At 49.6% G+C, this 17,247-nt stretch overlaps 1 protein-coding gene across 3 annotated transcripts in view; it reads right to left on the reverse strand.

The window, feature by feature from the left end:
- The window catches only part of PTCH1 (patched 1), a 74,689-nt gene that overhangs the window by 55,281 nt on the left and 2,161 nt on the right, over positions 1-17,247 (reverse strand). For 2 of the 3 annotated variants that reach the window (XM_076362113.1, XM_076362115.1), the window contains exons 1-2: positions 12,771-13,018; positions 10,946-11,138 (exon numbers count right to left, since the gene is read on the reverse strand). In XM_076362113.1, the coding sequence (XP_076218228.1) occupies positions 10,946-11,138; positions 12,771-12,971 (394 nt within the window). In that variant the 5' untranslated portion in view covers positions 12,972-13,018. Of the gene's footprint in view, positions 1-10,945; positions 11,139-12,770; positions 13,019-17,247 lie in introns of those variants that run through there. The other variant, XM_076362114.1, reaches the window with a different exon arrangement.

The following is a 17,247-nucleotide window of genomic DNA, read 5'->3' on the forward strand; positions in this document are numbered from 1 at the left end:
GGGAACTTTTGTTTTGCGTGTGTGTGTGTAGTTTTTTGGGGTTTTGGGGTTTTTTTCTGTTTTTTTTTTTAAGAGCAGTCCCTCTTGCACAGAACCAGGCTGTTCAATCAAAGCCTTATCTGTTGTATTTCTGTCCGTCTTTCTCTTCTGTTTAGCGCATTCACCAACAAGAGAAAAGGGGGTAAAGCAATGGAGGCTTTGACCTGCAGCTGTAACACAATACTTTCGCACAGCCCTGTCGACCCCTGACATAAATTTTACACCGCAGCTGGCATTTACACACTTAACATTACCATATGTATAGCCTACTCTGTGCTAATTATGCTAATCACCTGTCTAACTCTCTGCTGCGAAAAATGGTTGTATTTAGCAGTCCACTGCCTACCAATACAGCTTACTGTGTGGCTGAAATGTACATTCAGATGGCTCTGAATGGCAAGATTTTTCCACGTTGCTGGCTTCATTCAGACCACAGAAAAATTTATTCAAGTCAACTGGTTTCGGTCCGCAACAAAAAAGTTACGAGAAAAAAGTGAGTGTGTTCCTGCCCTAACATTCTAAGTCTGCTTGCAAGCAAAATGATAAATCAATTGGTGTGGGAAACAAAAAGGGAGAAAGATTTCTTTTGCAAGCCATGTGAAACTGTAGCCTATTTAAAAAAAAAAAAAAAAGGAGAAAAAAAAAGAAAAAAAGAATAAAAAAGGTCATCCTATTTCCCCAAATCTCTAGAAAGAGCAGTTAATAGATGTTTACGCCTGATCACAATTCTCTCAAGTTGCTAGCTTTTATCTACAGTTGGAAGTCATACTAAACATGTTTTAGTTTTGTTTCTTGATCTTAATAATTTGCACTAGCATATCATATTTTCCATTATCTACCACTTAAAACAGCATCAGCTTCTAAACAGCAAGGGCTTCTTTTCTGAGTATGGGGAACACCTCAAGAAGTCAGTAGAGTAAGACTGGTGTAAATGAAATCAGAATCAGGCCCATGTTGAGAGGCAAGTAAGATAAATGCACAGGAAATACTCTCCAGTTTTCCTGGAGATTATCTTCTTTAAGTACCTGTACACTTTTTTTTTTTACCATTACAGGAAAGGTAACTTAGGAAGAAAAATTTAAAGTTGTAACGGATAGGGTTTTTTTTAATATTATCATAGTGTCGCAGGAAGGGAGAGGTTTAAATGAGTTCCTAAAGTTTATTTTTCTTCCGAGTATCTCACTGAGGAGATTGCACTGAGATCTGCATTGGGATTACATTCCTGGAGCTATTTAAATACAGTTTATCACATACAAATAAGTTCCTATAACCCCTTTCCCCTCTGCCCACACCCAAGGAAGCTATGGCAATTCACAGATTTGTCAGATAACCCAAATGTAAATCTGATTACTGCATCACCCTTGGCTATATCCTTTCAGGTCAGATGTGTGGAATCTCCTTTCAACTGGTTTTAAATGTTATGAAATGACATGTTCATACACAAAATGGAAAAATGTGCAAATAAACCCCCTATATCCACTACCGCATCTGAGGAAGGTAAGCACACTGGAAGGTAAGTCATTGTTAGTATACAGCAAAGGTATTTAATTAAAATGAAGAACAGCTCAGCAATGTTTATATTCAGAAGGTGCAGTAACACACCCAAGTCTTTCCATTACACAGCATGAGGTCGAGAAGAACCCTATGCCTCTGCCTTCCCTACTTCCCATCCTTTGTCCACTCTGCTTCCATGTGCACGAGACTGCTGTTCACAATAAGGTAAAGTAACAGGTTTTGCCTGTCAGCAATGGCCTTTATTTTAACGTTTTACTTATTACATGCCTGTTTGACTAAATTAAGCAGCCCCAGCCAAGACACATCCTGCTTTCTAGCATCTCAGTTTCAGTTATTATTATCTGCCAGTCCAAAGCACTAATTTATCTGTGTTGTTTCAGCTCCAAAATACTGGTTGTGCAGCCAAAAACACAAATAACACTACAACTACTGTGCTAATTTCAGAGCGTGTGGACTTTTGCCTTTTCTTCTATTTTTTTTTTTTAACTAGGAGATGGACCACCCTGCTCTCATGGCACAGAACGCTATTTACATTGCAATACTTGACTGTGTAATACATCTGGCATTTTTGGGCAGGATTCCTGAGCTAGGGGCCAGAAGCCCTTAAGCAATGATTTAAGGGGGGAAAAAAATGATACAACTTGACTTAACAGCGCTCATTTCTAGTTTGTTGCACTTAGCTTTTGGTTACTGACTGAAAAGCAGAAATGCATCAGACTGGTAAACAAGAGAAGGCTGTTTCTTTTAATTTATCTTACTGTTAGTAAATGAAGACTGTATTACAGTTTAAGGGCTTAGTTCCAGCTTCTGGTATACGGGTGTACAACACTGCACATATGCCTTAAAAACATCAGCTTTTTCTTGCACATGAGCAAAATACAGATGTTTCAAATATACAATGATTACTTGTATATTTGAAGCTGGAATTAAGTTCAGTACAACTCTCTAAAGGAGCAGCACCTTTGCAGAAAGAGTCAGGTTATGGTTCTGCTCATTCCCTTACCTCTTACATATTTTGCTCAAAGAGTGAAGTAACTAAGTTTTCCAAAACCAAGCAGAAGTTAAAGCCAAGACATTCATTCTAAAAACCAGAATTAAAATTCTCCATACATCAAACCGTCTATATGGTCAGCAGTTTCCATAAAGGGCTTTTTACCTCATGAAATTACTATTTCTGCCAAATTCAGGATGTTTGTAGCAACTGATACTGAATGAAAATAACAGAGAAAAAACAATAGCGAGTAAATTGTATTTACAGATATTAAACTGTTTACACAGCAAAAAAGGAATTAAGAAAAATAGATTTTATTTTTAAATTCTGAATTCAAAGTTACTCCTTGCAAATCTACTCCATCTATTTCTAGTGCAATGTACAATGAAAAATTATTCCAAGTCAAAGTCACTCAATTAACAGCTAGGATTAACATAGCTTATTGTATCTGGTATTCATTGGTCATATTGAGCACACTGTAAGTGGATAATAAAATAGCACAGCTCATGCAAAACAGGAGCAAAACGTTTTCCTGTTCTCCTTGATTCATGGGCACAGAAATAAAGTTGCCATTATAAGATAGCATGCATTTTCAGTGCAGAAATCATACTTCAAAGCGCTGAGTTTTCTGTCATGAGGCACCATCTCGGGAATCTGTTGCCCCAGTAAAGCATCAACAGTAGAAAACCATACAGTTTCTATAAGTAATAATTAAAGTTGCGTTTGTTTATTTTTCTGAACTCTGACAGGGAACTACACTTCTTATTGTAGAACTGTCACTTAGCCCTTAAGAAGTTTTACTGATTTCTTCTGGTTTTCCCAGGTAGAGTAACTCACAAACACAAATGGGGAAAGACCTCCTGCATAATACAAGGCAGGAGAGATTAGAGAAATGAAAAGAACCAAAGGCGTACTGAAGATAAATAAGGATGATTGAGAAAATATATATAACTGTACAGTAGACACAAAGAAGAATGAACTTCTTGGTAAAATTCTGCACTCCAGCTTCTGCTGAACTCCAAAAAGAGCAGCTAGAACCATGTATATCCACGCCATCAACTGTAGAGAGAAAAAGCACTGTGCAAAGGCTGGAAGACTGAACTTTATTCTATATACAGGAGAAAATGCCTGACAAAGAACAGCCCCACAAGGTCTGTAACCAAAATGCTGTTTTAACCAATCAGAATATTCTTAAAAAGCTAGCTGTGGGGCAGAAAACTTTACAAGCACGGTTTTACCTGAGTGCTCATAGGTTGAAGCATGTAATTCACTGTTAAAAGGATTGTGCATAAAAGTCCATGAGTCTCAAAATGAGAACATGTTCCATTAGACACCAAAAGGAAAGCAGTTGCAGACACATTAAAACTAGCATCCTAGTGGACACAGCTCCAACAGGTCACAGGGAGGTCAGCTTTGAAGGAGAAATCCAAATGAAATATAAACATGGCATTGTGGAAACCAGACAAATCTCCCATAGCTTTGTCCAGCCAGCACTAATCTAGGCATCAGCTGTGGTGCATAATCTAAACAAATGGATCAGTCGGTTCATACATCTGGAAGCTGTCATATTTTGGAGCCTCTTAACAGTTATGTGTAACTGAAACATCCACTTGCATGTAACAGCCTTTAAATTTGTTGAACGGTCAAGAACTGTTACATGCACATGCTGTGTAGTATTACTACTTTTGGGGAACCACCAGAAATACTATTTAATAACAGGGCTTGGACCATCTCCTCCCATGGAAAAAATAAATCATGAAAATGGATGGAGTCAGGGTGAGGAGCTAGAGTTTTCCTTAATGCATTCTCTGTTGAAAGCAAGTTTGAGTACCCATGGCTTTCAGAGCTCACTCTTGCCTGAACCCAGTGTCTGCTGAGGAATAATGAGAAAGGAAGGCCCGTTCTCTACAAAAAAAAGACAGTCCACTTAACAGGTAACAGGAGCTGGTAGTAGACCTCAAACCACTCACCACCACCTCCACATAGCGCCACAGCTCTAGCAGCAGCTAGCCCTACAGCTGAGCTGGCTCTTCTACTTACGTACATTCCCCCTGTTCCTGCTCAGCAGCAGTGGCATGGGGACCAACAATAAAGCAATGTTGCTTTCAACTGTTTTATTTCACTTCAGGATTTCTGTACCAAAATCTACAAGCTCTCCAGAACTACAGAAATGCCTTCACACCCTGTTCATAAGCAGCAAAATCCCCAAAGTGCAAGATGACACTCAAAGCTCAGAAGAAAGGAAGAGGGGGATGGCACAGCCAAGGCACTGCCCTGTTTAAATGTATGTTTCAACAGAGAAGGAAACAGACCCTTCCAAACGAGGACCTGTAGGGCACATTCTGGCACAGACATAGGCAACAGTGTTTCAAGTTTGGAAATAGTAATGAAGATTAATTTTCTGCAGCCTTGAGTAATTTAAATGCCTCTAAATTCTGAAAGGCAGAAGGAACCATACAACCATGCACTTACAGCTTAGAGGGGTGCCAGTTCTACAGGAGGAGATGCTCCTCTTGCCCTTCCCAGAAGAGGTAGAGACGGGGCACGCTGTTAGTCTACTGCGGCTTTGTACATCGGTAAAGGCCTGGCTATGCTGAAGTCATTCGAAGTTCTGTCACTACATTCAGTGAGTTCAGGATTTCACCCTTTACCTTCTCAATGACCACAGAATGGTCACATGCAATACCTTCATTAAAACTCTTACAGATGAAAAGAGGAATTTTAAATACTGAAGCTGGTTTTTTTTTTGATTACGAGCTTTTCAGCATGAGCACCAACTCTGAGCAGTGATGCGGACACCTGTCAAGATGGAACTTAACAGACACCCCCTGTGATTTTGAATTTAATAGCAGGCCCTTGAAAGATGACAATTAAACATCCATGTAACTAAAACCTTTAAACACCTTTTCTTAACAACTTCCAATATACAGAAACAGAGGGAGCTCAACCTCACAGTAATATAACACCCACTTCATAACATCCACAAACTTCATGTAAAGCTTAAATACTGGAATTTGATGTTATTTTTCAAAACAGAAGCATGGACTGAAATACTCTTCCATTTTGACCAGTAAACGTTAAAAAGAGCATGTTGCCCGGATGACCATCCTTCAGCCATCATGAGGAAACACCACTGCTACTTTCCCATTTGAGAAACCACATAATAAACAATCATACTTAATTCAAACAAAACAGCGGACTTGGAAATTTTCCAGATAAACGCCTTTCAATGAACTTTCAATATGCACTGAAGGACACAACGCAGTGCAAGACAGTATTCAGAGACAGGTAAGCTCTTATGTCACCTGATCCATATGAAACTAATGGATTTGGCAATGTGATCAGAGACAGCCCTACAACACTCCACCTCAGATTCACCAGCAGAGTAACTTCTGCTCTTCCGCCACCTGCTCTGTGTCGATGTGGTGATGCAGGTGCAAGCACATCTAAAACAGTACTACTCCACTGCTGTGCACAAATGTTCATGTTTGTGGGAGAACTGAATTATACCTGACTGGGTCAATTCCTGCTAACTGTATTCAAACCAAACATGTTACTTGAGCCCACTCACATAAATTTGTCTCCTTGAAACAACAAATTCACAAAGATCTGTTCCTTTACTATTCTTTTTTGTTTCTCCAAGAATACTAGTGTAAAGTTAACCGATGCCTTAGGCAGAACTTAAGAATAACTTTCCTCTCCACCTGCACTTGATCTTGCTGGGTTAAGCAAACTGAGAATCTATGGAAATAATACTGGTTCCTGCATCACTGACATGCTTTCCTCATTTTCACCTCATTCTTATGTTGCATGGGTAGATTAATGTATTTTAAGATGGGTCAGCCATAAATACTACAGTAGAGTAACTTGATTTTTGCCCCTTTAGAGTGAAAAGCAACAATACTACACATAGCTCAAATCTTCACTTACAGTTTCTGCCACACACACTCAGTCCTAGTTCACTTACAATTCAAACACACGCACTTTGTTCCAAGTACCAAAGCTGAACTATGTGGCTACTGAGGCGTTTCCCCTGCAGGCTGTCCTATCCCTATCTGTATCACCCACCCTCTTCCTTCAAACTGGCTTAAAGAAGGGGCTCTGCATGTTAGAGCTTGGTTAGCTTTGTGAAGAGGACTACTTAAAGAGGGAAAGCTTCAACTGAGCTACAGCTAGTGCAAAAAGTGCAGAAAGCAAGAAATGAAGGAAAGAACACCATGCTCTTCAACATCTTAAAGAAGAAAAAGTAATGAAGAAAGTGAGGGGGAAAAAATCCCAAGACAATGGTGACATGAAATGAAGTATCAAGGAACATGACTCTCTCAAGGAGAGACTTGAGAGAGTCTATCAAAGAACATCTCTCCCTTTATGAGCTGCTCCAATTAATGCCATTCAAGGCACTGCAGTAGCCAAATTTCAAGCTCCACTTAACAGAACCTTCTCTGGAGCCACAAAACTACCTTCTTTCAGAAGCAGAGGCTGTGAATTTACATGTGTGACCGCTGTTCACACACAGGGTCTTAGAGTGCCTATTAGAGTGGTAGCAAAAAACATAACCAGTTATGGGCATGATTTCTTTTCCATCCAGGGGACTTTCTAGTTATGAATGGATGTTTCTAAAAGCACATCTGTGTCCAACAAAATTCAGTCACAGAGGAAATCAATGCAAAGCCCTTTTTGTTCTCTCAAGGGCGTACAATGTATAAAGATGCTAAACAGTCTCCACAACTCCAGTATGCATGGACACCCACATATAGCAGTTCAACTAAAGCTGAATGGCTGTGGACAGCGAACTGCCATTAAAATGCCAGTCCAGAATTTGTTTGCCCAATAAATAAGACAAGCATCCTCCAGTAGGAAGGTATGCACACAGGGATGACAGACCTGCTGATGGGCTGAGGGGAAACAGGTATGTGTCCCAGCCAAAGACACCAGAAAGCCAGACTACAAGACAGGAGCATGGATTGAGAGCATACTGTGGGGGACACAGTAATAACTGAAGTGCTCTGAACAGCAGCCAGAGAAGGATTGTGTTTTTACCAAAAAAAAAAAAAAAAAAAAAAAAAAAAAAATTAAAAATAAAGCTACTCTACAACACTTAGTGCCAAGAAACAATCTGAGAGGAAAGCCACTTTGGTATCAGGAGGCTCACAGAAGGTCAAGAGTGCTGGCACAAATTCTGAAGGAGGAACACTACTACAGGAAAACTAAAAGAATGATGTTTTGGAGATCTGTTTTTCTTTTTCTCTCTTTGAAAGTTTGCCTACCAGGTGGGTTTCTAAACTTCTTATGTAAATATTTCAGCCATAATAGCTTCAGGCCCAGACTACTAATCATTTATCTTGGAATGTGCCTGGTCTTAAAACTCATTCAAACTTCACTTCACTATTTTTAATTAATTGTGTTATGGTTTTAAAGCAACCGTTTACTTCCAGCAAACTTCAGTGCTGTATTATGTTCCATGCTCCATGGTATTCAGAAATACACCATATAAAACCAGTCTCTTTATGTAAATACTGCCAATTTATTCAGCAGTAATAACTGTAAAAAGCTTCAGTAGCAAATCAAAACTGTTACTTGAAATATATTTCAAGTAGTCTACTGTCTTTGACCAACATTGCCCAGTCCATTCAAACTCCTGGTAAACAAAAGGTAAAGGCAAAAATAAGACACCTATTTTAATAATCAGGGCAATTCAGCCACTGCTTCTACTAAAAGAAACCTTGATCTAAAGGGTCCCTTAGTATAATAACCTCCATGGAGTGTACTTTAAAGCTGTTAGGACCAGGTGCATACAAGCGCAGAAAAACTACTTTGGTCACTGCTTTCTACTTCTGCCTAGGAAGAACAGCATTTTCCAAACTATCTCTTTCTACACCTGTTCCATCTCAAATTCTCACTCTGTGCTTCTGTCTGTAGTTTAGCAACAGAAATATGCAATTGCTATTTGTTAGGTTTATTTGTATAACACCCTGGTTCATGAGTGGAACATTTACAGAGTCTCTACCAAGAAAGCACATTTTAGCAAGCCCTTTTGTGTAGATGGCCATGTAGTGCTAGAATGGGAAGACTAGAAGTTAATTTAAATTAAATCCAGAATATTTTATTTCATCTTAACCAGCTAGCCTTTTTTTGCAATCTAGAAATGCAGGGGTTTCTAAATGCAGAGTTTTAATGCATTTTTTACATTATTCAGTTCTGACATGAAAACTAAACTCAATAGATGTGAAATTACATAGGTCAACTCTGTACAGCCAGCTGCATTATGAATTCATCTTGGCCATAAAAACCTCAGAGATCCATTTCAGCTAGATTTTATACCAGAGACTTTCCCCCCTCCCCCCTCCATGAAGCAATAATGACATGAGAAGAGGTCAGTGCAGCAACTGAACATGCAAATCATGTTTTTTCCTTGATAATTTCATTTTTACTGCTGGGCCAGTTCATACAGGCATCATCAGCAAGCAGTTTCTTGGTATTACACCGTTACAAAAAGTACATGGCATTAATGGGATGGGATTACCCTTCCAAGTAAGTGAACCCCAGTAATATCAGGATAATAAACCTCAGGGAAGCATGCTGGATGGAACTGCAATCACATATTATTTACCAAACACTTACAGAAAAGCAGAGACAAAACACCTATGACTAAAAATTGACAAAAGAAACTTTGTGACAACAACCTCACAGACTTAGGAAAAAAGAGAGTGGAGAAAAAAAAAGGGTGTTCAAAAAAAAGGGTGTTCACAATCGTTTCCATTAGTATTTACAGTACACAGGACCTAGTGACCAGTACAGACTCTGAATGCACATCTCTGCCTATGGATGGGATCCTGCCGTGCCTGCTCTGTTTCTCAGGGCTGTTGGCAGCACATCTCATCATATTTTGGGCTCCTGGACTACGTGGACCAAAAAAAGTTATCAGTAACACATTATTTCCCAAAACAGAAAACCCAATACTCACTAAATGACCTGGGAACCTCATCCTGACCCCACTACGGCTGTCATCTGCAAGGATGGAATCTGGTCCTTTATGCTCTAATTCATCCACAGGGCGGGACAGACCACCTTCGTAACAGCCGCTAACTTTGTTTGCACTCGGCACTAGCTTTTCCACACACGGACATAGAGAGAGCTATTTAGTAATGATTATTTATGCAGCCCTCCATATTAACTTTTATAAGCCAAATTCTGCTGCGAGCGACTTTGACATAAACCCAGAGTAACTACTGCAGTCAAGGAACTCTGTTTTCACGTCAACCCAGCTAACGGGGGAATGTGATGCTAAGTAAATAATATTTTCCCTCAGGAAAAAAACCAAAACAAAACAACAAACCACCAAAAAACCAAAACCAAAAAACCCCGGCAGCCTGGAGCCGTGCCTCTCAGAGCGGGGTAACCCGCCCGGGCTGGCTGCCCCACTGCCTGAGGGACACACGGGGCCTGCGAAGGGGGAGCTGGCGACACCGCTCTGCTCACCCCACGCCCCCCCGTGTTTTTGTCCGGGGTGGGGGTGTCTGTTTCGAAAGGCAGCCCGCGAGGCCCCGGCCCCCCGTACCGCTCTTCTCCTCTACCAAGCCTGCTTTCCTACACCGGCGCCTTCAGGCTGGGCCTGGAGGCGGCGCCCCCCGCCCCGGGCACTGCCCGCGGCCACCCCGCTCCCGGCGGCCGCGGCCGGCCAGGCCCCGATTCGCCTCGGCGGCCTTTTTTTGTTTTTGGGTTTTTTTGTTTGTTTGGGTTTTTTGGGGTTTTGTCCTCTGCCTCCTCTTTTTTATTTTTTCCCTTTTTTTTTTTTTTTTTTTTTTTACCTTGAGACAAACGCTCCCCCCCACAGCTGAAAGCTGTCCAAAAAACAGGACCACACACAGGCACCCGCCCCGCCGCGCCGCGCTCCTCGCCGCCCGCCCCCTCCCCCCGCCGCGGGCGCACGCACTCCCAAAATGGCGGAGGGGCGCATCCCGGCAGCGCGGCCGCCTCCCACCGCCGACGGGGACGCAGAGACCCGTCGCCCACCGCCCTGCCGCACGGGGAGACGGGCCGGAGGCGGGGGCGCGGGGCTCCTGGGGGCGGCCTGGCCCGGCGCCCTCCGCGGCGCGCACGGCCTGCCGCCGCGGCCCCCCGCGGGCGGGGAAGTGGTACGCGCCGCCCGGGGCCGCGCGCCCCGGCCCGAGGCCCGCCGCCCGCTTCGACAACCGCCCGCCCAACCGCCCCTCGGTGCGCCGGCTTCCCCGCCGGCGGCAAGCCCTCCTCGGCAGGCGGAGCGGCCCCCGCGCACAAACGTACACAGGCACGCACTCCAGCCTCCGCCGCTCAAGCCGACTTCACCCGGCCGGCCAGGCGGGGAGGGACGGGTCGAGGCGGGGAGGGGCGGCAGCAGAAAGAGGGGGACCCCGGCCTTACCTTCCACCCACAGCTCCTCCACGTTGGTTTCGAGATTAGCTGCCCTTAATCCTACAGCGAAAGCCCCAAATATCAGGAGGCCGACAACCAAAAACTTCCCGCAGTTTTTCTGAATGTAACAGCCCAGTTTAAATAACAGTCTCTGAAACTTTGCTCGCAGCCACAGCGGCGCTTTCCGTCCCGTCGCCTTCCCCTGCAAGGCAAGAAGAGGTCAGTAGTTGAGGGGCCGCGGCAGGCCGCCAGACGCGCGCCTCCTCGCTCAGGGGCACGCGGGGAGAGCCCCCCAGCTCTCCCACGAGCAAGACCGCTCGTGCCCCTCGGGGTGCATTCCCACGCAGCGTCCCCGGGAGCAAGGATGGAGCACCGCGAGCAGCTCAGGCAGGCATCCTTCCAGCGGGGCCCTCGCCCCACGGCCCTGCCGGGCAGCCACCCTTGGGCACACGCCTAGGCCAAGATGTACCTGCTGGTAGCCACCCTCGCCCCAGACCAACACACAGGTTGGGGGTGACGCCACCACATCAAACCCCTGCGCCCTCGCCTATGCTGCCCACCGTGCTCTTCGCGTGCCCAAGGCACCACCAGCAGCTCGGGCTGCAAAGCATTCACACTGGGAAGACCCGCGGCTCCAGGGCAGGAGTAACCATGGCCGATGAACCTCAACAACCACAAGAAAGAAAAAAGTCCCTTTTCCTGTTCTCCTCAGACTTCTGAAGGGCGGGCGGGGGGGGGGGGGGGGGGTGGTAGTGGTGACGGAAAGCTACTCGGTAGCACCCTGCTGCCGTTCCCCCCATTCCCAGCTCCTAGCAGGGGTTTGGTGCTGAGGCAGGACCCACGTGGTGAGCAGCGCTGTAAGATCAGAAGTAATTCATTTCCATAGAGTTTGGAGACGCTGTGTGATCTGAATTAGGAAGTAGAGCAGCCATCTGTAAGTTACGACAATATTTGTGAACGGAAGAGGGCAGCCACATGGATTATTATTTTTTTTTTTCCTCCTCCTTTCCCCCGTCTTACAAAGCCTAGAAATCCGCTCCCTGAAGTGAAACCATCCCTGCAGCAAGGCAGCGTCTCGAGGTTGTTTACTTTGAACATTTTTTGGCCGGCGGAGATTGGCGGCCGGGGCCGTCCCTCCGCCCCGCCCGGGCCGAGCTTGCGGGGCGCTCCGGCACCTCCAGCCCTTCCCCGCCAACAATACCATCGCCGCCGCTCCGCGGGGACCGGCGCGACCTGCGCGGCCGACTTAGGGTGGCAATTTGTTTACGGCCCGCGCTTCCCCTCCGACCGCCGGGGGAAGAAAACCGCTGCAAGCTCTCTCTGCTGGGGGACCCCCTCTCCGAGGGCAGTCGCCGTGTCGGCGCTCGGCGGAGAACTTCACAAAAGCACAACTTCTGCCAAGAAAGCGGCCGCCCGCTTTCTCCCCGGTCCCGGCCGGGAGCGGGTGTTGCCGAGGTCGCTGGGCACTACGAGGGGATGGAGAGGCGGAAAGGAAGCGGAGGGGGAGCGGGAGAGCGGGCCAGGGGCTAGCCGGGGGGAGGCCGGGAGCGAGCTGTGGCTGTCTCGGGAAATTTAAGCAGAGGAGTGCTCCGCAGCGCGAGCACGCACCGGGGCAGGCACAGGCGAGAAGGAAGGGAAGGAGGGCACTCTCTCCCGCACTGAAGAGTCACAGACGTCCCTCTCTTTTTTCCCAGCATTTTATTGGTGGCTGTTTCATTTCCATCTCCTCCTTCCACCCCCGCGAGAAAACACACCACCTCCCTCCTCCCCCGCCGAAAAACAGCACTAGCACTAGCGTGTATCTCTGCAAAAAAGAGTGAGAGATTGAATGCACCTTTGAGATCTGCTCCAAGGCGAAAGCCGCATCGCAGTAGCTTGGCCGCTGCAGATACTCCCGGTCGGGCGCCGCGGCGCGCCGATTCCCTCCGGTCCTTCGCCGCCTCCCGCCGCCGCTCCTCGCCGCCCGGCCGGGGTGGCCGCCGCCGCCCGCACTGCTGCTGGTCTCCGGCTCCGACGCGTTACCGGCCGAGGCCATGTTGCCGCCGCCGCCGCCGGCGGGACGGGGGAGCTGCCGCTGGCGCTGCCGCCGCCGCGGCGGGGCCCGGGGGCCCGGGGGCGCGGCGGGGCCGCGGGGGGCTGGCGGCGCTGCGGGCCGCGGGCTGCTGCTGCTGCGGGGGCTGCCGCCGCTGCTGCCGCTGCCGCCGCCGCTGCTGCTGTTGCTGGGGCTGCTGCGGCGCGGCCGCCTCACGCGGGGCGCGGGGCGGCGGCTGCCGCCGCGGCCGCTCCGGCCGAGTCGCTCCCCGCGCCTCCCATTGCCACATCGCGCGCGGACCCCGAGCTGCAGGCGGCCGCTCCCCGCGCCCGGCGAGGGCGGGCGGGCGCGCGGGCGCGACCCCCGGGCCCCCCCGGCTGCCGCCGCCGCGCTTTCCTCCGCTCCCGTTGAAATCGCCTCCTCCGGCCGCCGCTGCCTCCGGGAAGCCGCTGTCCGCGGCGGCGCTCAGCGACGGCGGCGCGGCGGCGGCGCGGCGGGCCGCGCCGGCTGCTGCTGCTGCTGCTGCTGCTGCTGCTGCGCTGCCTCGCCGCGCTGCACCATCCTGCCTCAGCGCCGGGGTGCTTCCCGCGGGCCGCGGGGCCGGCGGGGCTCCGCGGTCGGCCCCGCCGCGGCGGCGGGCGGCCGGCTGCCTGGCGCTCTCCCCCGGCGTGTGCGCGGCAGCACCGAGCTGCAGCCCCTCGGCTCAAGAGATGAGATGAAGAAGAAAAAAAGGACTCTCTCCATTTGGATAAAGAGGAGGAGGGGTGGAAGGGGGGGGAGTATGAGAGGAGAGAGAGCGAGAGAGGGAGAGGGAGGAAAAAAAAAAAGAGCTGAAAGCCCGCCCCCGGGGCTGTCAGATGGCTTGGGTTTCTGCGAGGCGATTGGCTCGGGGAGGGCAGAAATTACTCAGCAAACATGACTATTATTAGCTGCTTAGCAACAGCTCACCAAAGTAGAGAGACCACCCAGGCCGGCAACCCTTGTGTGTGCATCTCCAGCTTCAGGGGGAGCCTTAAAGAGATCCAGCCTTCTTTGCATGCAATACTTCCATTAAGGAATGCCTTCCCCCCCCTTTCTTCTTCGTTTTCTTTTCAAGAAAGTTTTCTCCCTTTTTTTTTTTTTCCCCGTCCGGGATGCTTGCAGGGAAATAACCGCGCGGAACTTTCTCGCGATCGACATACAGAAATATATTTTTCCCTTTTAAAAAAGAGAGAAACGGGGGGAAAGCGGCGTTAAACGATTTCTAAAGCCCTTAAAAGAAAATCCTTTTAGAGGCACCTTGGCCTCAAGCTGCAACAAATACTGGGAGGTCCGAGCTGAATTCCCAGGCTTGCAGAAATAATGACAGGGTGGTGGATACTGCGGTAGAAAGTGCCAGATTTTTCTCCCTCTCTCTTTCTTTTTTAACTAAAGAGGAGACTTAGTTCCTTGCAAGAAAACCACTCCGTCCAGTTAGAAAAACACAATGAAAACTTAACACTTGAGGGATTTAAAGCCGCGCGGTAGCTAGCCTGTTTCAACTTAGGGCTCATTCTTTAACTGAAACCTGAGGAAAGCCAATTTTAATATGTTTTTAGTGTAAAAGTCCATGAAACGCAGACTGCCTGGCCGCGCTAAACACTTCTTGAACTATACGCGATTGTTTACTTTTTTGGCACCGCTTCTCCCCGTCTCTGTTCATTGAGAATCAGCCATTAATCGCTGCCGTTACAGCTGCACGCGCTCCCCCCCAGCCCCGGGGGCTGCGCGCCCCGGCCCCCAGCGCGGCTCCCCGCGGAGGCTCCGCGCCCCGGCGGACCTCCCGCCGCACTGGCGCGGAGGGCAGCGGGAAACGCCCCCCCGCCGCTCCGCGCCCGGCCCGGGGAGGGGTTTGGGGGGGGCTGCCCCCCAGCAGGGCGGCTGCTGCGCGCCCGCGGAGGAGCGCGGCTGTCAGGCGCGTCCGCTGTGCGTTCATTGGGGGGAAAAAAAGAAGTATAGAGCAAAAGAGGGGAGTGTGGGCACCCGAGGTGCGAGGGGGAGCCCGGGCAGCCCCCTGCCTGGTGCGGTGTCCCGCCCGCCAAGCCCGCGGGCACCGCGCACCGCTCCCTTCAGCCCCGCCACGCGTGTGCCCGGGGCAGCGGTCGCGGGCAAAGCCCCCGAGCCCCTGGGCACTGCCAGCGCCCTCCTCCCCTCGGCGGGGCCGGCGTGCGCCGGCGGCGGGGCCGGGCTGCCAGACACATAGCCCCGGCGCCGGCAGCGGGGGCGGGCAGCGCCCCGGGGGCCGGGGCCGCCGGCGGGAGTTGGCTGCGCACGCCGCACCGCACCGCACCGCCCCTGCGGAGGCTCTCTTCGTGAAGCTACCTAGAGGCACCCACGGACAGGGGCTTTCCAGGGTCACAGCCGCCGGTGTGGGGGGGTCCCTTTTCCTTTCCTCTCCGTCCCACCTCCGTTTTCCCCACGCTGGGAAACCTGCCTCCGTGAAGGCCCGGCCCTGTGCTCCGCACGGGACTGTCTCCGGGAAAGCTGCTGGGAGCAGCAAGCTGTCGCGCACGCACACGTAGGTGCATAAATACGGCAGAAGGAAACCTAGAGGGGTTGGAGCTGGAGGCTGTTTTCTGTTGGAGGCTGAAACCCGCACCTGGGATGCAGTCGGCCGCCTCTAATTCAAGTTTCCGCTTGGGAAAGTGACCGTCCGTCTCGCTAGGATCTGATGTACCACTGCTCCTGCCCCCGTTCAACCTCACAGGGTCTGATGGGGTGGCAGGGCTGGGGGATGAACAAGGATGGGATGGGTGGAGAGGCGTTTTGGTTCAGTCTCCCCGCAGGCTCCAAAACCGGGGAAGAGTGTCCCTTCAAGCACCTCGAGCCCCCAGAGCTGCCCTGCCTGGCTCCTGCCTGCCTCCTGCCCGCTCGGCTTCACACAATAGCCCAGCGCCCGTCAGCCCTCGCTCCCCGTTCCAAAACTCAGTCTGAAGACTCGAATTTAACAAGCGCTATCTTAATCTCCCCTCTCTCCCTGTGGTCTGGAGGGATTTTTTTTTTTTTTTTTTTAAAGCATACACGAGATGAATTACTGCCGGGATCTAATTGGCCTTGTTTCTGTATTTTTTTTTTCCTTAAGGAAGAAGTGTCAGTGTAAAAGTCTCCACTTGGGTGGTCAGAGCAGTGGCTGCCCCGAATTTGCCTCATAGCTGATACCTGCCTGCTACATTCCTGGCGATAATGTTGTTCCTAATCAATCTGCCCTTATTTACATTTGTAAGCACTGCTGGCTCTGATATGCATGCCCTGTGTGTGCAACTGCTCCTCCACACCAAGGACTTTTTCCATCTTCACCAACTCTCAGGGATCCCACAGATTTCTTATCTCGGACTTGCTCTGTGGTGAAGGCCTGGGAAGGTGTCTCCTTGTGTAGAGTGGCTGTAGTCTGCAACCTTTTATACCTGGTCCTCCTGATTCCTGGACAGCCAAGGCTGGCGTACAAGAACCTCAGCGCTTCGGTCATAGCGGCTTCATTTTGTAATGCTCTGCCTCTTACTTAGGTCAACTTTGTGCTCATAACCCCAAATACTGCAGAGCTTCACACTTCCTCCAGCCAGATGAGGGATCAAATCCAATAGACGTTAACAAAGGTATTTACACCGATTTTACTTTAACACATTTTTCCAGGTTGCTCATCGCCTGTGGACACAGCACCAAGAGCATTGCACTGCTGGAGCATCTGATTACCTTAATAAAGACACGACGCAGAAACGAAGCGCCAGCACTTTGGCTTCCTTTTGTAGGGGCTACAAGGGAGCTGACCATGGCAGAAGAAGGACTTGTGGGAAAATGACCTGATTTTGTCTATTCCCTCAAATTTTTGCCTCTAACACACGTTTTCATCGCGCAAAGGGCACAGGTCTGCCTCGGCCCTGGGCTCCACACGCGCGCCTGACACCGGCTTTGACATCACACAAGGCCACGGGGCAGAACCCTCACTGGCTTTCGCAGAGCAGCCCGAGCCTTCCCGTTTCCACTCGTAGTGCCCCGCTCGCCACCGGGCAGGCGGGGGCTGCAGTCCGGGGGCGGCGGCGCGCAGCGGAGAGCTGCTCCGCAGGGCAGCGCCGCCGCGCAGCGCCCGCGCCTGGGGAAGGAGGCGGCGGCACGAAGCTAACCCTCTCCCCCTCCTCAGCCCTGGAAGAAAGGGAACTGCTCGAGCCAACTTGTCAAAATAATGCGGCTAATTACCCCTGATCTCCTTTAATGGAAAGCTGCTCTGCACGCCACAAAGGAGCAAATGAGGGATCTACAGCACCAG

This window comes from Aptenodytes patagonicus, chromosome Z (assembly GCF_965638725.1).
Source record: "Aptenodytes patagonicus chromosome Z, bAptPat1.pri.cur, whole genome shotgun sequence".
NCBI lineage: Eukaryota > Metazoa > Chordata > Aves > Sphenisciformes > Spheniscidae > Aptenodytes > Aptenodytes patagonicus.